The sequence below is a fragment of the Bos grunniens genome, chromosome X (genome assembly GCF_055505025.1).
Source record: "Bos grunniens cultivar Pamir isolate PY7600 chromosome X, Bosgru_T2T1.0, whole genome shotgun sequence".
In the NCBI taxonomy this organism is placed as follows: Eukaryota; Metazoa; Chordata; class Mammalia; order Artiodactyla; family Bovidae; genus Bos; species Bos grunniens.
This window is the reverse complement of record NC_141194.1, coordinates 75,939,854-75,960,654: the sequence shown is the minus strand read 5'-3', so window position 1 is coordinate 75,960,654 and position 20,801 is coordinate 75,939,854. Positions and strand designations below refer to the sequence as shown.

The 20,801-nt window shown below is 40.5% G+C and overlaps 1 protein-coding gene across 7 annotated transcripts in view; it reads right to left on the bottom strand.

Moving 5' to 3' along the window:
• Positions 1 to 4,824, bottom strand: part of APOOL (apolipoprotein O like) — a 106,288-nt gene extending 101,464 nt beyond the window's left edge. For 3 of the 7 annotated variants that reach the window (XM_086386249.1, XM_086386248.1, XM_086386255.1), the window contains exons 1-2: positions 4,560 to 4,678; positions 2,259 to 2,428 (exon numbers count right to left, since the gene is read on the bottom strand). In XM_086386249.1, the coding sequence (XP_086242375.1) occupies positions 2,259 to 2,417 (159 nt within the window). In that variant the 5' untranslated portion in view covers positions 2,418 to 2,428; positions 4,560 to 4,678. Of the gene's footprint in view, positions 1 to 2,258; positions 2,429 to 4,559; positions 4,679 to 4,707 lie in introns of those variants that run through there. The other 4 variants (XM_086386251.1, XM_086386250.1, XM_086386253.1 and 1 more) reach the window with 2 other exon arrangements.
• Positions 4,825 to 20,801: the final 15,977 nt, after the last annotated feature.

Here is a 20,801-nt window from a genome sequence, read left to right as displayed (position 1 = left end):
GCTGCTTGTGATTTGTGTACTTAATTGTATGTATGCTACACTTAAACTGAAAATAAGTTCCCATTAAGGAAAGAAAAGTAGTTCTCCTTTGAGGTTCATACCACCCACCTATTCATCCTTAGCACCTGCCTCCCGGACACTTCATCACATCGAAGATTTAGGATCCTGGTCAACAGCCTTCTTCTATACTCTGTTTGCTGTACTAAGTTGCTTCAGTTGTGTCCAACTCTTTGCAAACCTATGAACTATAGCCCACCAGGTGCCTCTGTCCATAGGGTTCTCCAAGCAAGAATACTGGAGTGGGTTGCCATTTCTTCCTCCAGAGGATCTTCCTGACCCAGGGATCAAACACTCGTTTCTTACTTCTTCTGCATTGGCAGAAGGTTCTTTACCACTAGTGACACCTGGGAAGCCCTCTTCTATACTCTAAATCCTGCCGTAACTCTGAGTGACTTTAATGTCCATGTGATTGAGCCACTCAAAAGCCTCACCTTGCTGTTCTTTGGCTTCACCTTCTTAGAGCTTTCAGTCCACTGCAGTTACACTGTCCATGAGTACACCCTGAATTTACCATTTTCTGGAACTTGTTAACAGCTTAAATTATAAACTCAATAAGCTGTTCTCTGACTACAACCTCCTATTTCAGTTTTGACTTCCTTACTGTCCTACTCCTGTTCTTTGAGCCAATAATATTATCTACCACAGAAAACTTTTTGTGAGAATTAAGTTAAATGATGTCATCAACAGCATAATACAATGTCTGACACACAGGAACTGCTCAGTACATGGTAGCCATATTTCAATATTATGCATTTTATTATAAACAAACATTTTTCAGGGCCCAAATTTTCCCCAAATTCACTCAACTTTTGGCATTAATGAAATCTGGCTTTTGACACTATATTTCTCCTGATCCTTTTAAATGAAAGCCAGTCCTCCAGCTATTCTTTCTGATTCAAGAAGTCAGGAAGAAAGATCAGTACAGACCTGTTCTCAAGGCTAATTCCACATCAGTGTTCTATCATCATGTTTGCTCAAAAAGCTCTTACCTTTCAAAATGAATGTAAACTATTTTCAGAATTATCTAACCAACATTCAGGACTCCTTTCTACATTATCCCTTATTATTAAACTCTAGGGCTTCAAAATTAACACAGATCATCTGTTTTATACCTTGGCTTTACAGATGCTTCATCAAGGTTAAGCCCCATGATCTGGACTAAGATCAGAGATTTCAGATTCAGATTGACCACTTACAACTGTGTGACTGTGGCAGAGTTACTTAACCTTTCTGAATTTCAGCTTCTTTACCTGTAAAATGCTCATAACAGCAACTACTCATTGGGCCACTGTGAAGCATAAATGTGAAAATTCACATAATGCACTTAGCAAAATGCCTAGTGCAATAGCTGTGATCACTATCATTAATTTTTAGTAGTTCTTCCACATTTCTCCCTGTCTCCAAACCTGCTCAGGTCTCCTGACATGTTTTTCCCCCAGTTTCATTGAGATTTAATTGGCACATAGTCTCCTACTTTTTTTTAAATGAAAAGACATCTTTTCTGGAACTTCCTACCACCATTTTAAGATCTCTTCCCTACTTTGACCATAACATTTTTCTAAGAGTGATGTGCACCTCCCTTTCAGAGGAGACAAGGAGTAGTGGAAAGATCAGGGACTTTGAAGCCAAATATACCTGTGTTTGAACCTGGTTCTTCCACCTAGTAGCTGTATGACCTGGACCCAGCACTTTTTCTAAGCCTCAGTTTTTTCATATGTAAAATGGGTATATTACCCCCATTTCTTAGGGTCATCAAAAAGATTAAACGGAAATAATACATTAAAGCAGCTGGTCAAAGTAGGTGCTAAATGAATGCCAGTTTCCCACCCCTTATCCTTTCCCTCAGTTCAGTTCAGTCGCTCAGTCATGTCCAACTCTTTGAAACACCATGAACTGCAGCACGCCAGGCTTCCCTGTCCATCACCAACTCCCGGAGCTTCCTCTAACTCATGTTCATCGAGTCAGTGATGCCATCCAACCATCTCATCCTCTCTTGTCCCCTTCTCCTCCTGCCTTCAATCTCTCCTAGCATCAGGGTCTTTTCCAATGAGTCACTTCTTCACATCAGATGGCCAAAGTATTGGAGCTTCAGCATCAGTCTTTCCAATGGATATTCAGGACTGATTTCCTTTAGGAAATCCTTTCCTTAACCCCTTATAATCTGGGGATTCCCCAGTGGCTCAGCAGTAAAGACTCACCTGCCAATGCAGATGTAAGAGACACAGGTTCCATCCCTGGGTTGGGAATATCCCCTGGAGGAGGGCATGGCAACCCACTCCAGTATTCTTGCCTGGAGAATCCCATGTGCAGAGAAGCCTGGCAGTCCACAGTCCATAGGGTTGCAAAGAGTAGGACATGACTGAAGCAACTGAGCACAACACAACATAACTCTTTACAATCTAGGTTCTCATTCTACCACTTTACCTCACTTCAGCTCTTATTAGCATTATGACTTTGGGGAACTTAATTGAATTTTCTTAGCCTTAGTTTTTCATTTGTAAAATGGTGATCATAGTATCTTCAACATAAAGTTGTCTTGATAATTAAGTGAAAAAACATACACAAGGTATTTTAGCAAGGTGCCTAGCCTTGTAGTAAGCACTTAATAAATGGCAGCTACCAATGACTTTTTACTGGCCAAATCAAAAAACTGTTCAACGGTCTCCTTCTCTGGGTTTTGGTGACAACATACTTTTCAGGTTTGCTTTTTAACCATTGACCACTCAATCTCTCTCTGTACTCCCTCCATGAAGTCTTTCTTTATTCTCTTCAACCAGGTGTGAGCTCTCTTCTGAACCCTCAGATCACTTTTTACTTCTCCTGAGGCAAAGCACTTCCCCTACTTTGAATCATTATCATTTGTTATACAATGCTTAACTTAATTTCTTTTATCTCCATTGCCTGGTATTTATTCATGCAGAATTTATTGAGTACTTAATATAAGTCATACTTGTGCTTAGTACTAAGGATAAAAAATTAACATATAATTACTGCTCTCAAGTAGCTTATCATTTAGGAGGGTAGAATAGACAGTAAATAGTCTATTACTTGCAGTGTGATAAGTCCAAAGGTAAAAGTATGCCCAGGGTCCTCTGGGAGCATAAAGGCGAGTTACTTAGACTGGGGAGATCTGGGACACTATCTCGGAAAAGGCATTTTGCATTTAGCATATGGGGAGGCAGTACACAAATCACTGTTAAATCAATCAGTGAAATATGAATAGGAACTAACTACATGAGGATGGTAAAGGGCACTTCAGACCCAGAGAAAGAGCAGGGAAAAAGTACAGATGTTAGGAGAGTTCCTGAAAGATAGGAAAAGAAGCTGGAAAGGCAAGGCAGGCTGGGCTGTTCTAGACACATAAGAGTCTGACCTGAGCCCAGATGATGGCGTACCAATAAAGATTTTTAAGTAGTGGAGGAACATAATCAGATTGCCATTTTAGTACTCTGGCAGTGCAGGGGAAAATGAATTCCATTAGAACCAGGCTAGAGGCAGCGAGTCCAGTTGGACGGGTATTGTAGTAATTCAAATAAATTATGAATGCAGAAGAAGAGAAGAGCAATGGCAACCCACTCCAGTACTCTTGCCTAGAGAATCCCTTGGACAGAGAGGAACCTGGTGGGGTGCTGTCCATGGGGTCACACAGAGTCGGACACGACTGAAGTGACTCAGCATGCACGCATGCATGAATGCAGAAATGAAGTGAGAACGGCTTATCAAGCCCGATATAGAGCCTGAATTATTCATATTTGTATCTCCTGCAAGAGTGCATTTTACACTTAAAACCTGCTACAAATATCTACCCATAGATTTTTGTCGACTACTGTTACTGAAACTTACTGAGGGAACTGCAGTTGGCAGACAGTTGGGTCACTTCCTGTACAGATTCCTAAGTAAAAGGATCATTTCGCATTGCAGAACTCAAAAGAAACAGGTTTGTTATTCAAACCCGTAGAGTAACAGCAGTGAATACAAACCCGCGCACTGCGGAGAGACCTCTCTATCCTGGTCTATTTCACCAGAAATAATTTTCGAACGAAGTCCTCCAAAGGGTCGTGAGGCTCCGCCCTATGCACTCAGACAAATGCCCAGGCTTTTTTTCTCTTTGTTTCAGCTCAAGACACAAGTCTGTTTGCTGCTCGTCGCCCAGGCGGCCATTTTCACCCAGCAGTTTCCCAGTTTTCACCCCACCGCAGTATAAAGTCAACAGCAGGGAACTGAGGAGAGTACAGTTCCAGGCTGCTGCTGCTGCTGCTGCTAAGTCGCTTCAGTCGTGTCCGACTCTGTGCGACCCCAGAGACGGCAGCCCACCAGGCTCCCCCGTCCCTGGGATTCTCCAGGCAAGAACACTGGAGTGGGTTGCCATTTCCTTTTCCAATGCATGAAAGTGAAAAGTGAAAGTAAAGCCGTTCAGTCCTGTCCGACTCTTAGCGACCCCATGGACTGCAGCCTAGGCAGATGTATTGAGGCTTCAAACCGGTTAAAGATTCCCTGACCTTGCTAGTTCTTTCGCAACCTCATCTCCATCTCGCCTCTTGCTGTGGGACTCCTTTTTGAAGTTAGGAGGACCCCTTCTATGGTTATTATAGTGCTATCAGCACTCCAGAAACTAAGCAAGGTATTTTTTTTTTTTTTTTAACTTACCCTAAGGGCTGCCATAGCTGTGACCGCCTCCGCCCAAGTCGTCGCACGGAGAGCGGAAAGGGACAAAACATTTCAACTAGATTCCACTTACACTAGCCTCAGCCAGTCCCGCCCCTCGCCGGCTGGCTCCGCCCTTTCTCCGCCCTTGTAGTGCTGTTCTGGGAAGCTGCAGCAGTTTGTCCTTTCTGGGGAGAAATGATTTAACTTTGTAATTGATTGTCGCCGTCCCTGATAACACCTTTCAGAATATATTCTCCATAGACCATTTGAAAGGTACTTTTCTGGGTACAGAACTTTTCATTATGTTAGTTGTTTCTGGGATATGAGATTTTTTCTAGCTGAGGACTTAAAATCCAAGTTCAGCTGCCTTAATAAATACTGATAGTGAAAGTCCCTCAGTCGTGTCCGCCTTTTTGCGACCTCATGGACTATACGGTCCATGGAATTCTCCAGGCCAGAATACTGGAGTAGGTAGCCATTCCTTTCTCCAGAGGATCTTCTCAATCCAGGGATTGACCCAGGTTTCTCTCACTGCTGGGGGATTGTTTACCCTGAGCCACCAGGGACGCCCCCCCTTAATAAATAACTAGTTACAAAAAGAACGGGTTATTTCTACAATACGTGGGCAAGTTCATACAGTCTAAGACCATGTGACTAAGTGCCTACTATGTGCCAGGCAATTGTTCAAAATAGAAAATAATGTAATACCTTCCGTCACGGAGCTTACAATTCCAGGAATAAAAGAAACAGACAAATGTTACAAAATGCCAAGTGCTATGAAGGAAAATAAAAAGAGTATGGGGATGAGGTGTGAATTTACTGATTTCAATCCATTCAGTTCAGTGCAGTGTCTCAGTCATGTCTGACTCTTTATGACCCCATGAATCACAGCACGCCAGGCCTCCCTGTCCATCACCAACTCCCAGAGTTCACCCAAACTCATGTCCATTGAGTCAGTGATGCCATCCAGTCATCTCATCCTCTGGCGTCCCCTTCTCGTCCTGCCCCCAATTGCTCCCAGCATCAGGATCTTTTCCAATGAGTCAACTCTTCACATGAGGTGGCCAAAGTACTGGAGTTTCAGCTTCAGCATCAGTCCTTCCAATGAACACCCAGCACTTATCTCCATTAGGATGGACTGGTTGGATCTCCTTGCAGTCCAAGGGACTCTCAAGAGTCTTCTCCAACACCACAGTTCAAAAGCATCAATTCTTTAGTGCTCAGCTTTCTTCAGAGTCCAACTCTCACATCCATACATGACCACTGGAAAAACCATAGCCTTGACTAGACATACCTTTGTTGGCAAAGTAATATCTCTGCTTTTAAATATGCTATCTAGGTTAGTGATAACTTTCCGTCCAAGGAGTAAGTGTCTTTTAATTTCATGGCTGCAATCACCATCTGCAGTGATTTTGGAGCCCCAGAAAATAAAGTCAGCCACTGTTTCAACTGTTTCCCCATCTATGCACCATGAGGTGATGGGACTGGATGCCATGATCTTCGTTTTCTGAATGTTGAGCTTTAAGCCAACTTTTTCACTCTCCTCTTTCACTTTCATCAGCAGGCTTTTTAGTTCCTCTTCACTTTCTGCTGTAAGAGTGGTGTCATCTGCATATCTGAGGCTATTGATATTTCTCCCTGCAATCTTGATTTCAGCTTGTGCTTCTTCCAGCCCAGCATTTCTCATGATGTACTCTGCATATAAGTTAAATAAATAGGGTGACAATAAACAGCCTTGATGTACTCAAGGGACTAGATCTAATAGACAAAACTATGGATGGAGTTTCAATACATTAGGGAAAGGCATTCTGATAAGGTGACATTTGAGAAAAGTCCTGAAGGAATTTAGGGAAGAACCTTCCATGCAGAAGTAGCAACAATTAAAGAAAAGCCAGTGTGTCAGAAGTGGCTACATCTGATGGCATTGACTTAATTTAAGGAGAGATTATCACATTAATCCAAGTCTATGCCCCAACCAGTAATGCTGAAGAAGCTCAAGTTGAACAGTTCTATGAAGACCTACAAGAACTTTTAAAACGAACACACAAAAAAGATGTCCTTTTCATTATAGGGGACTGGAATGCAAAAGTAGGAAGTCAAGAAACACCTGGAGTAACAGGCACATTTGGCCTTGGAATATGGAAGGAAGCGGGGCAAAGACTAATAGAGTTTTGCCAAGAAAATGCACTGGTTATAGTAAACACCCTCTTCCAACAACACAAGAGAAGACTCTACACATGGATATCACCAGATGGTCAACACCAAAATCAGACTGATTATATTCTTTGCAGTCAAAGATGGAGAAGCTCTATACAGTCAACGAAAACAAGACCAGTAGCTAACTGTGGCTCAAATCATGAACTCCTTATTGCCAAATTCAGACTTAAATTGAAGAAAGTAGGGAAGACCACTAGACCATTCAGGCATGACCTAAATCAAATCCCTTATGATTATACAGTGGAAGTGAGAAATAGATTTAAGGGCCTAGATCTCATAGACAGAGTGCCTTATGAACTATGGACTGAGGTTCGTACATTGTACAGGAGACAGGAATTAAGACCATCCCCATGGAAAATAAATGCAAAAAAGCAAAATGGCTGTCTGGGGAGGCCTTACAAATAGCTGTGAACAGAAGAGAAGCAAAAAGCAAAGAAGAAAAGGAAAGATATAAGCATCTGAATGCAGAGTTCCAAAAAATAGCAAGAAGAGATAAGAAAGCCTTCCTCAGCGATCAGTGCAAAGAAATAGAAGAAAACAACAGAATGGGAAAGGCTAGAGATCTCTTCAAAAAAATTAGAGATACCAACGGAACATTTCATGCAAAGATGGGCTCAATAAAGGACAGAAATGGTATGGACCTAACAGAAGCAGAAGATATTAAGAAGAGGTGGCAAGAATACACAGAAGAATTGCACAAAAAAGACCTTCACAACCAAGATAATCACGATGGTATGATCACTCACCTAGAGCCAGACATCCTGGAATGTGAAGTCAAGTGGGCCTTAGAAAATATCACTACGAAGAAAGCTAGTGGAGGTGATGGAATTCCAGTTGAGCTAATTCAGATCCTGAAAGATGATGCTGTGAAAGTGTTGCACTCAATATGCCAGCAAATTTGGAAAACTCAGCAGTGGCCACAGGACTGGAAAAGGTCAGTTTTCATTCCAATCCCAAAGAAAGGTAATGCCAAAGAATGCCCAAACTACCACACAATTGCACTCATCTCACACGCCAGTAAAGTAATGCTCAAAATTCTCCAAGCCAGCCTTCAGCAATATGTGAACCGTGAACTTCCAGATGTTCAAGCTGGTTTTAGAAAAGGCAAAGGAACCAGAAACCAAATTGCCAACATCCGCTGGATCATAGAAAAAGCAAGAGAGTTCCAGAAAAACATCTATTTCTGCTTTATTGACTATGCCAAAGCCTTTGACTGTGTGGATCACAATAAACTGTGGAAAATTCTGAAAAAGATGGGAATACCAGACCACCTGACCTGCCCCTTGAGAAATTTGTATGCGGGTCAGGAAGCAACAGTAAGAACTGGACTGGAACAACAGACTGGTTCCAAATAGGAAAAGGAGTACATCAAGGCTGTATATTGTCACCCTGCTTCTTTAAATTCTATGCAGAGTACATCATGAGAAACGCTGGGCTGGAAGAAGCACAACCTGGAATCAAGATTGCCCGGAGAAAGATCAATAACTGCAGATATGCAGATGACACTGCCCTTATAGCAGAAAATGAAAAGGAACTCAAAATCCTCTTGATAAAGGTGAAAAAGGAGAGTGAAAAAGTTGGCTTATGGAGAACAGTGTGGAGATTCCTTAAAAAACTGGAAATAGAACTGCCTTATGATCCAGCAATCCCACTGCTGGGCATACACACTGAGGAAACCAGAACTGAAAGAGACACGTGTACCCCAATGTTCATCGCAGCACTGTTTATAATAGCCAGGCCATGGAAGCAACCTAGATGCCCATCAGCAGATGAATGGATAAGAAAGCTGTGGTACATATACACAGTGGAGTATTATTCAGCCATTAAAAAGAATACATTTGAATCAGTTCTAATGAGATGGATGAAACTGGAACCTATTATACAGAGTGAAGTAAGCCAGAAAGAAAAACACCAATACAGTATACTAACGCATATATATGGAATTTAGAAAGATGGAAACAATAACCCTGTGTACGAGACAGCAAAAGAGACAACGATGTATAGATCAGTCTTATGGACTCTGTGGGAGAGGGAGAGGGTGGGGAGATTTGGGAAAATAGCATTGAAACATTGTATAATATCATGTATGGAAGAGTCGCCAGTCCAGGTTCGATGCACAATACTGGATGCTTGCGGCTGGTGCACTGGGACAACCCAGAGGGAGGGGAGGGGAGGGAGGAGGGTGAAGGGTTCAGGATGGGGAACACATGTATGCCTGTGGCAGATTCATTTCGATATTTGGCAAAACTAATACAATACTGTAAAGTTTAAAAATAAAATAAAATTTAAAAAAATCTACAAAAAAAAGAGAATAGTATGATGCATGCATTAGGTATTAAATAAATGCTATCTGAAACAACAACAACAACAAAAAAAAGTTGGCTTAAAACTCAACATTCAGAAAATGAAGATCATGGCATCTGGTTCCATCACTTCTTGGGAAATAGATGGGGGAACAGTGTCAGACTTTATTTTTCTGGGCTCCAAAATCACTGCAGATGGTGACTGCAGCCATGAAATTAAAAGACACTTACTCCTTGGAAGGAAAGTTATGACCAATCTAGATAGCATATTGAAAAGCAGAGACATTACTTTGCCAACAAAGGTCCGTCTAGTTAAGGCTAGGGTTTTTCCTGTGGTCATGTATGGATGTGAGAGTTGGACTGTGAAGAAAGCTGAGTGCCAAAGTATTGATACTTTTGACCTGTGGTGTTGGAGAAGACTCTTGAAAGTCCCTTGGACTGCAAGGAGATCCAACCAGTCCATTCTGAAGGAGATCAGCCCTGGGATTTCTTTGGAAGGAATTATGCTAAAGCTGAAACTCCAAGTACTTTGGCCACCTCATGCAAAGAGTTGACTCATTGGAAAAGACCCTGATGCTGGGAAGGATTGGGGGTAGGAGAAGGGGATGACAGAGGATGAGATGGCTGGATGGCATCAATGACTCGATGGACGTGAGTCTGAGTGAACTCCGGGAGATGGTGATGGACAGGGAGGCCTGGCGTGCTGCGATTCATGGGGTCACAAAGAGTCAGACACGGCTGAGCGACTGAACTAAACTGAAGGTGAGAAGAAAAGTATGTGCAACTTTAAAAAATTTCCCCAAGACATATGGTAAACCTCAGTGACTTTTTATAGCCATACTAAAGAAAGCAAAGCCCCTTTACTTCACATGATCAAAAATGCTGAGATTTTAAAAGCTAAACTCAAAGACTGATTCTTTGTGTTTCTAAAATTACTTCAGCCTGATACCAATTTCTGTATTATTTCGCATTCTTTATTGTCAGGCAACAAAGCCCAGCTCTGGATGATATAAGCAAAAATGGAACTTATTTTAGACAAATAATTGAATCAAATGTAAAGCTAAATAACTAGAACTTTAAAATGTCAGGAACCAAGATAGCAAGAGAATCTAAATAGGAAGAACTAATCAACAATAAATTCCAGGCTTTGTTGTCTAAAAGCATGTGTTCCAACAAATTGTAATTATTACAAAGTCTCCTTATTACAAAGTCTGCTTATTGGGCTCCAATCCATCCATGTCCATCTGCTTACATCTTCTATAAATCTTAGTTATAAGCTACAGTTTTTAGCAATTTTAGCTAACATTAATAAATATAAAATAATTTTTAAAGATATTAGCCATTAAGCCAAATTAAGAGAAATTCTGGAGACATAGGATCAGAAACATCAGCAGGGATCAGTGAAGGCTAGGATGCAGGCAACACAGTTAAGGATGCTCCACAAAATAAATATGCATGCCCTTTTCATCATAGAGGATTGGAATGCAAAAGTAGTAAGTCAAGAGATAGCTGGAGTAACAGGCAAGTTTGGCCTTGGAGTAGAAAATGAAGCAGGGCAAAGGGTAACAAGAGAATGCACTGGTCATAGCAAATACAGTCTACCAAAAATGTAAGTGATGACTCTGCACATAGATATCACCAAATGGTCAAAACCAAAAACAGATTGTTTATACTCTTTGCAGCCAAGATGGAGTAGCTTTATACTGTCAGTGAAAACAAGATATGGCAATGACTATGGCTAATATGATGAGGTCCTTATTGCAAAATTTAGGCTGAAATTGAAGAAAGTAGGGAAAACTCATAGACCATTCATGTATGACCTAAATCAAACCCCTTATGATAATACATTGGAGGTGACAATAGATTCAAGGGATTAGATCTAGTAGACAGAGTGCTTGAAGAACTATGGATGTAGGCTTATTACATTGTACATGAGGTGGTGACTAAAACTATGCCAAAGAAAAAGAAATGCAAGTAGGCAAAGTGGTTGTTTGAGGACATCTTACAAACAGCTGAAAAAAAAAGAGAAACAAAAGGCAAAGGAGAAAAGGGAAGATAAACCTAACTGGTTGCAGAGTTCTAGAGAATAGCAAGGAGAGATAAGAAAGCTTCCTTAAGTGAACAATGCAAAGAAATAGAGGAAAACCACAGGAGAAAGACTATAGATCTCTTTAAGAAAATTGGAGATGCCAACGGAACATTTTGGGCAAAGATGGGCACAATAAAGGAAAGAGATGGCGAGGACATAACACAAGTGGAAGAGATTAGGAAGAAGTGGCAGGAATACACAGAGGAACTATACAAAAAAGATCTTCATGACACATATAACCCTAGAGCCAGAGATTCTGGAGTGTGAAGTCAAGTGGGCCTTAAGAAGCATCACTATGAACAAAGCTAGTGGAGGTAATGGAATTCCAGCAGAGCTCTTTCAAATCCTAAAAGATGATGCTGTTAATGTGCTACACTCAATATGCCAGCAAGTTTGCAATACTCAGCAGTGGCCACATAACTGGAAAAAGTCAGTTTTCATTCCAATTTCAAAGACAGGCAATGCAAAAGAATGTTGAAACTACCATGCAATTGTGCTCATTTCATATACTAGCAAGGTAATGTTCAAAATTCTTCAAGCTTGGCTTCAGCAGTATATGAACTGAGAACTTCCAGATGTACAAGCTGGATTTAGAAAAGGCAGAGGAACTAGATCAAATTGCCAACTGCTGTTGGATCATCAAAAAAGCAAGAGAGTTCCAGAAAAGCATCTACTTCTGCTTTATTGACTACAGCAAAGCCTTTGATTGTGTGGATCACAACAAACTGTGGAAAATTCTTAAAGAGATGGAAATACCAGACCACCTTATCTGTCTTCTATGAAACCTGTCTGCAGGTCAAGAAGCAGAAGTTAGAACCGGACGTGGAACAATAATGGACTGTTTCAAAATTGGAAAAGGAGAACATCAAGGCTGTAATCATGTCACCATGCTTGTGTAACTTATATGCAGAGTACACCATATAAAATGCTGGGCTGGATGAAGCACAAGCTGGAATCAAGATTGTCAGGAGAAATATCAACAAGCTCACATATGCAAATGATACCACTCTAATGGCAGAAAGCAAAGAGGAACTAAAGAGCCTCTTGATGAAAGTGAAAGAGGGAGTGAAAAAGCTGGCTTAAAGCAATATTCAAAAAACAAAGATCATGGCATCCAATCCCATCATTTCATGGCATATATATGGGGAAAAGTGGAAACAATGACAAATTTTATTTTCCCGGGCTCCAAAATCACTGCAGATGGTGACTGCAGTCATGAAATTAAAAGAGGGTTGCTCCTTGGAAGAAAACCTATGAGATACCTAGACAGCATATTAAAAAAAAAAAAAAAAAGGCAGAGACATCTCTTTGCTGACAAAGGTCCATCTAGTCAAACCTATGGTTTTTCCAGTAGTCATGTATGGATGCGAGAGTTGGACTATAAAGAAGGCTGAGTGACTTCCCTCCTTCCCTCTCTCTCTGTCTTTGTAATGACCATTGTAACAGATGTGAAAAGACTACCTACCTCATTGTGATTTTGCATTTGTCTGATGATATTTGATGTTGAGCACTTTTCATATACTTATTGGCCATTGACATGTTCTCTTTGGAGAACTGTCTATTTAGGTCCTTTGCCCATTTTAAATCTGCACATTTTTGGGGGGCTATTGAATTATAGAATTCCTCATGCTTTTTGGAAATTAACCCTTTTCAGATATGTGGTTTGCAAATATTTTCCCATTCCATGGATTGTCTGACAACAAAAGCACAGACAACAAAAGCACAGACAACAAGTAAAAATGAACAAGTGAGATCACAATCATTTAAGCTTTTAAAGTTGAAATATAACCTGTTTGTAGAAAAGTGTATAAACTGGTATTATTATAGAGTATACCCATTCAAGCAACTGCACACAGATCAAGAAATAGAACATTTTCAGCACTCCAGATTCCTTTCTTGTGCTCACTCTCAGTCAGTACCTACCATCAACTCTAAAGATAAATACTAGAGTGTCTTTTAGCACTATATATTGGTTTTATCATGTTTGAACCTTATGTAAGTGGAATCATATTGTAGGTCCCCTTTGTGCTTGACTTCTTTTCTCAAATGTTAAAATCTATTGATGTTATACTTTTATGGGCATTTGAGTTGTTTCCAGTTACTCAATATTGTGAATAATGTTGCTGTAAACATTTTTGCACATGTCTCTTGACCCATGTACAGGATTCATGTACAAGATGTGTATGGTTCAGTCTGATATTTCCTTAGCTTGCATTCCTCAGAACATTGAGCCTGAGATAAAGTTTATATGTTGCTACTTTATTAGGGAGCACATTCCCAAGGCAATTAAGTCTCAGAAGAAGTGAGTCAACAAAAGTGTGTGTTCCCTGGGCCTACCACAATTTGGAATGAAAACAACTGACTGTTCAATATCACAATCTCTTCTTTGAGAGGCTATATCGATTGTCATAAGACAGTCTGACAGTGGGAAGAAAGGGAAGATTATTTATTCAGTGGATCTCCCCGTGCTCATTCTCAGTTACTCAATAATAGATCATCCCAGAGTGAATTCAATGGGAGTCCATATCGGTTCAGTTCAGTTCAGTCACTCAGTCGTGTCCAACTCTTTGTGACTCCATGGACTGCAGCACGCCAGGCTTCCCTGTCCATCACTGACCCCTGGATCTTGGTCAAAGTCATATTCATAGAGTCGGTGATGCCATCCATCCATCTCATCCTCTGTTGTCCCCTTCTCCTCCTGCCTTCAATCTTTCTCAGCATCAGGGTCTTTTCCAGTGAGTCAGTTCTTCACATCAGGTGGCCAAAGTATTGGAGTTTCAGCTTCAGCATCAGTCCTTCCAATGAATATTAACGTCTGATTTCCTTTAGAATTGACTGGTTGGATCTCCTTGCAGTCCAAGGGACTCTCAAGAGTCTTCTCCAACACCACAGTTCAAAAGCATCAATTCTTCAGCGCTCAACTTTCTTTATGGTCAAACTCTCACATCCATACATGACTACTGGAAAAACCATAGCTTTGACTAGACAGATCTGTGTTGGCAAAGTAATGTCTCTGCTTTTTAATATGCTGTCTAGTTTGGTCATAGCTTTTCTTCCAAGGATCAGGTGTCTTTTAATTTCATGGCTGCAGTCACCATCTGCAGTGATTTTGTGCCCCCAAAAAAAGTCTCTCACTGTTTCCATTGTTTCCCCATCTATTTGCCATGAAGTGATGGGACCAGATGCCATGATCTTAGTTTTTTGAATGCTGAGTTTTAAGTCAGCTTTTTCGCTCCCCTCTTTCACTTTCATCAAGAAGCTCTGTAGTTATTCTTCGCTTTCTGCCATAAGGATAGTGTCATCTGCATATCTGAGGTTATTGAAACTTTTCCCAGCAATCTTGAGTCCAGCTTGTGCTTCATCCAGCCCGGCATTTTGCGTAATGTACTCTCCTTATAAGTTAAATAAGCAGAGTGATAAATATACAGCCTTGATATACTCCTTTCCCAATTTGGAACCAGTCTTTTGTTCCATGTACCGTTCTAACTGTTGCTTCTTGACCTGAATACAGACTTATCAGGTTAGATGGTATGGTATTCCCATCTCTTGAAGAGTTTTCCACAGTTTGCTGTGATCCACACAGTCAAAGGCTTTGGCATAATCAATAAAGAAGTAGATTATTTTCTGGAACTCTTTTGGTTTTTCTATGATCCAACAGATGTTGGCAATTTGATCTCTGCTTCCTCTGCCTTTTGTAAACCCATCTTGAACATCTGAAAGTTCATGGTCCACATACTGTTGAAGCCTGGCTTGGAGAATTTTGAGCACTACTTTGCCAGCATGTGAGATGAGTGCAATTGTGCAGTAGGTTGAACATATTTTGGCATTGCCCTCCTTTGGGATGGGAATGAAAACTGCCCTTTTCTAGTGCTGTGATCATTGCTGAGTTTTCCAAGTTTGCTGGCACATTGAGTGCAGCACTTTAACAGCATCATATTTTAAGATATTAAATAGCTCTGCTGGAATTCCATCACCTCTATTAGCTTTGTTCATAGTGATGCTTCCTAAGGCCCACTTGACTTCACATTCCAGGATGTCTGGCTCTAGGTGAGTGATCACACCATCATGATTATCTGGGTCATGAAGATTCTTTTTGTATACTTCTTCTGTGTTCTTGCTACCTCTTCTGAATATCTTCTGCTTCTGTTATATCCATACTGTTTTTGTCCTTTATTGTTCCCATCTTTGCATGAAATGTTCCCTTGGTATCATTAATTTTCTTGAAGCGATCTCTAGTCTTTGCCATTCTTTTTTTTTTTTTTTAATTTATTTATCTTTTTTAAATTGTCTTTTTTTAAATTTTATTTTATTATTATTATTATCATTATTTTTACTTTACAATATTGTATTGGTTTTGCCATACATCAACATGCATCTGCCATGGGTGTACACGTGTTCCCCAACCTGAACCCCACTCCCACCTCCCTCCCCATACCATCCCTCTGGGTCATCCCAGTGCACCAGCCCCAAGCTTCCTGTATAATAATGGAAGAATAATTGCTTTACAGAATTTTGTTGTTTTCTGTCAAACCTCAACATGAATCAGCCATATATATACATATATCCCCCCTGTTTTGAACCTCCCTCCCATCTCCTTCCCTCTAGATTAATACAGAGCCCCTGTTTGAGTTTCCTGAGTCATACAGCAAATTCCCATTGGCCATCTCTTTTACAATATGGTAATGTAGGTTTCCATGTTACTCTTTCTATACATTTCACCCTCTCCTCCCCTCTATTTCTTTGCATTGATCACAGAGGAAGACTTTCTTATCTCTCCTTGCTATTCTGTGGAATTCTGCATTCAAGTGGGTATATCTTTCCTTTTTTCCTTTGCCTTTAGCTTCTCTTCTTTACTCAGCTATTTGTAAGGCCTCCTCAGACAATTATTTTGCCTTTTTGCATCTCTTTTTCTTAGGTATAGTCTTGATCCCTGCCTCCTGTACAATGTTATAAACCTCGGCCCATTATTCTTCAGGCACACTGTCTATCAGATCTAATCCCTTCAATATATTTGTCATTTTCACCGTATAATTGTAAGGAATTTGATTCAGGTCATACCTGAATGGTTTAGTGGTTTTCCCTATTTTCTTCAATGTAAGTCTGAATTTTGCAGTAAGGAGGTCATAATCTGAGCCACAGTCAGCTCCCAGTCTTGTTTTTGCTGACTTTATAGACCTTCTCCATCTTTGACTGCAAGGAATATAATCAATCTGATTTCAGTATTGACCATCTGGTGATTTCCATGTGTAGTTGTGTTGTTCCACACACACACACACACACACACACACACACACAAAGAGAACACACAAGTTCTCTTGTGTTGTTGGAAGAGGATATTTGCTATGACCAGTGCGTTCCCTTGGCAAAACTCTGTTAGCCTTTGCCCTGATTCATTTTGTACTCCAAGGTCAAATTTGCCTGTTACTCAACATATCTCTTGACTTCTACTTTTGCGTTTGAGTCCCCTGTGTTGAAAAGGACATCTTTTTTGGGGGTGTTAGTGCTATAAGGTCTTGTAGGTATTCAAAGAACCATTCAACTTCAGCTTCTTCAGTGTTGGGAGCTGCATTAGGTATTACTAACAAAACGGAGGCATGGCCCCAACCCCCTCTCCTCATCCCGCAGTCACGGTCCCAGGATGAAGGAGTTAGGTCTTGTGATTCTGACTTGTTCTTTCCTTTCTTTGGTTGAGTTGGCTGGAAAGAATGTTAAGGTGCTTATTGTTCTTGAGAGAAGCATAAGAAAGCACAAAGCCTTCTGCAGTTGTGCCCAGAAACTGATCTATAAAGTAACCATTTCATTTGTTCAAGGATCTTTACAAAGAATGTTCCAGGATGAGTACACAGGCCTCAGATTTAGGCCATGGGAAGGATTGTTATCTGAGACCTCTTTGTGAAGGGAATGTTTATGGCAAAAGAAGTTTGCTGAGCTTAGGGTTTAGGAATAATTAAGAATAGTTAGGAAATGGCAACCCATTCCAACGTTCTTGCCTGGAGAATCTCAGGGACAGGGAAGCCTGGTGGGCTGCTGTCTATGGGGTTGCACAGAGTCAGACACGACTGAAGCAACTTAGCAATAGCAGCAGCAAGAGTAGCTAGAAGCCTTTTTAGGAGATAGTGATCTTAAGATGCTAGGGGCAAACAGGATTTGGAAAGATAAGAAATAAACTGAGGAATGTAGCATGAGTTACAATGTAATCACAAGTTAAGTATAGGACACATAAGAGGAAGTAGATAATAGATAGTAAAGCCGATTCTTAGAGAATCCCTGAAGCAGGAACTCTGTTTGTAGGGCAACAGTGATTTCTGGAGACAATAAATCTGGGTGGGAGAAACTAAAAATATCAAACCTCTGACCTAATGCTTTTGTCAAAGTATAAAAAAAAACCTGAAGCTTGAAATAAACATGTAGCCCCGCACCTTGAGTTAGAGGCTACATCATTGTCTGCCAACAAAGCTCACCCCTTCAGGCTGATTCCCTGGCTGCTGGAGCTGGACTCCGGCACTTCAGCATTACTGGTTGGGGAATAGAGTTGGCTTATTGTGATATTGAATGGTTTGCCTAGGAAACGAACAGAGATCATTCTGTCATGTTTGAGACTGCACCCAAGGACTGCTTTTCAGACTTTTGTTGACTATGTGGGCTCCTCCATTTCTTCTAAGTGATTCTTGCTCAAGGTAGTATATATAATGGTCATCTAAATTAAATTCTTCCATTCCAGTTCATTTTAGTTCACTGATTCCTAAAATGTTGATGTTCACTCTTGCCATCTCCTGTTTGACCACTTCTAATTTATCTTGATTCATGGACCTAACATTCCAGGTTCCTATGCAATACTGCTCTTTACAGCATTGGACTTTACTTCCATCACCAGTCACATCCACAACTGGGCGTTGTTTCGCTTTGGCTCCATCTCTTCATTCGTTCTGGATTCATTTCTCCACTCTTCTCCAATAACATATTGGGCACCTACTGACCAGGGGAGTTCATCTTTCGGTGTCATGTCTTTTTGCCTTTTCATACTGTTCATGCAGTTCTTAAGGCAAGAATACTGAAGTGGTTTGCCATTCCCATCTCCAGTGGACCAGATTTTGTCAGATCTCTCCAGCATGACCCATCCATCTTGGGTGGCCCTACATGGCATGGCTCATAATTTCATTGACTGATCCATTTGATTGAGTGATCCATTTGATTGAGTGATCCATTTGATTAGCTTTCTGTGATTGTGGTTTTCATTCTGCCTGCCCTCTGATGGATAAGGATAAAAGGCTTATGGAGGCTTCCTGATGGGAGAGACTGACTGTGGGGCAAACTGGATCTTCTTCTGATGGGCAGGGCCATGCTCAGTAAATCTTTAATCCAATTTTCTGTTGATGGGCGGGGATGTGCTCCCTCCCTCTTTGACTTGAGACCAAACTATGGTGGAGGTAATGAAGATAATGGCAATCTCATTCAAAAAGTCCTGTGCATGTGCTGCCACACTCAGTGCCTCTGACCCTGGAGAAGGCTGCTGCCAACCCACACCTCTGCCGGAGACTACTGGACACTCATAGGCAAGTCTGGGTCAGTCTCTTGTGGGGTCACTGCTCCTTTCTCCTGGGTCCTAATGCACACAAGGTTTTGTTTGTGCCTTACAAAAGTCTGTTTCCCCCACCTATGTAAGTTCTGTAATCAAATCCAATTGGCCTCCAAAGTCAAATTCCCTGGGAGTTCTCAGTCCCTTTGCCAGATCCCCAGGTTGGGAAATCTGTTGTAGGTTCTAGAACTTTCTTAACAGTGCGAGAATTTCTTTGGTATAATTGTTCTGCTCAATGGCTATATGGTAGGGTTCATGGTGAGCTCCTCCAAGAGGGCTTATGCCACAATCTTTGACTCAGGTATGATTCATCCAGAGCCCATGGCCTTTTGATAGACCACTGCTGACCTGTACCTCTATAGGAGACTCAAACACAGGTCTGGCTCAGTCTCTGTGGGGTCTGAGTCTTGATGTGCAAGACACAAAATGGCGGAGTTGAAGAACACATGCTCATCTTCTCCTGAAAGAAGTGCAAAATTACAACTCACTGCTGAACAACCATCAACAGGAGAGTGTTGGATCTCACTCACACACACAAAAAATACCCCATGTCCAGGGGCAAAAGAGAAGCTCCAGCAAGATGGTAGGAGGGGCAAAATTGCATGTAGAATCAAACCCCATACACACCAGAGGAAGCTCAGAAGGCTCAAACAAAATTTTGTGTGCACCAGGACCCAGAGACGTCAACTTTAGTAGACACAGTCAAAAAATTTTCCAAAGTGATTATACCAGTTTACAGTTTCATCAGTAGTGTTTGAAGTGTCCAGTTGCTCAATAACTTCATCAACAGTTGGCATTATCTTTTTCACTATAACCATTCTGATAGGTGTTTAGTGATATCTCATTCAAGTTGCATTTCTCTGATGTCTAATGAAATTGATCACCATTTTATATTTCAATTGGCCATTTTAATGTTATCTTTCATAAAGTGCTTATTCAAGCTTTTAATCCATTTTTTTTCTATTCTGTTGTCTATTTTTCTTATTTATTTGTAGGTGTTCTTCATAAGACTGTATACAAGCACTTTGCCAGTAATATGTGTTTTTAATATTTTCTTCCACACGGTGGTTCACCTTTTTATCCCTTCAGTGGTGTCCAGAAACCAACACTACTTCACCTTTACCTGAGATTTCTAGCCTCCAGAATTGTTAGAAAATATATTTCTGTTGTTTAAGCCATTCAGGCTATAGTATTTGGTTGTGGAAACCTAAGCAGACTAATACGTTATCCTTCTTATATATTGCTTGTTTCCATTTGCTAATACTTTCTTTAGGATTTTTACATCTATGTACATAATGGTTATTGGTTTGTAATTTTCTTTTAAGACTTCGGTATCAGTGTTTTATTAGCTTCATAGAACAAGTTGTGAATTGTTTCCTTTATTTTATGGAAGAATTTGTTTAAGATTGGCATTGTTGCTACCTTAGATGTCTAACAGCTTTCACCAATGAAGCCACCTAGGCCTGGAGATTTCTTTGTAATAAAGTTTTTAATTATAAATCCAAATTATTTAATATGCTCTCAAATTTTCTCAAAGTGGCTGCTTTGCTGAGTTGTGCACAGACAGTTCTACAATAACATGTGTTTTACAAAGGTGACTTTGTTCCAATATGATGGATATGTTAGAAAATAATTTGAAAATTACATAAATTTCATGTGCATTCATATACTATTTCATTTATAAGAAACATGATGTGAATGCAGAAAATGGCCACCAACTCAAAGTTTGAAGTAACCAAGCATTTTGAAAGAAGTGAGAGAATATGTAATAATTCCTGAACAGTAGGTATAAAGAAATCTTCATTTTTGGACCATCTGAGACAGTACTGTGAAAATAAACATTTACAGCTAGAAAAACTTCAGGAAATACAAAAAGTCATAAGAATTAAAGTAATAGAAGAAATGAAAA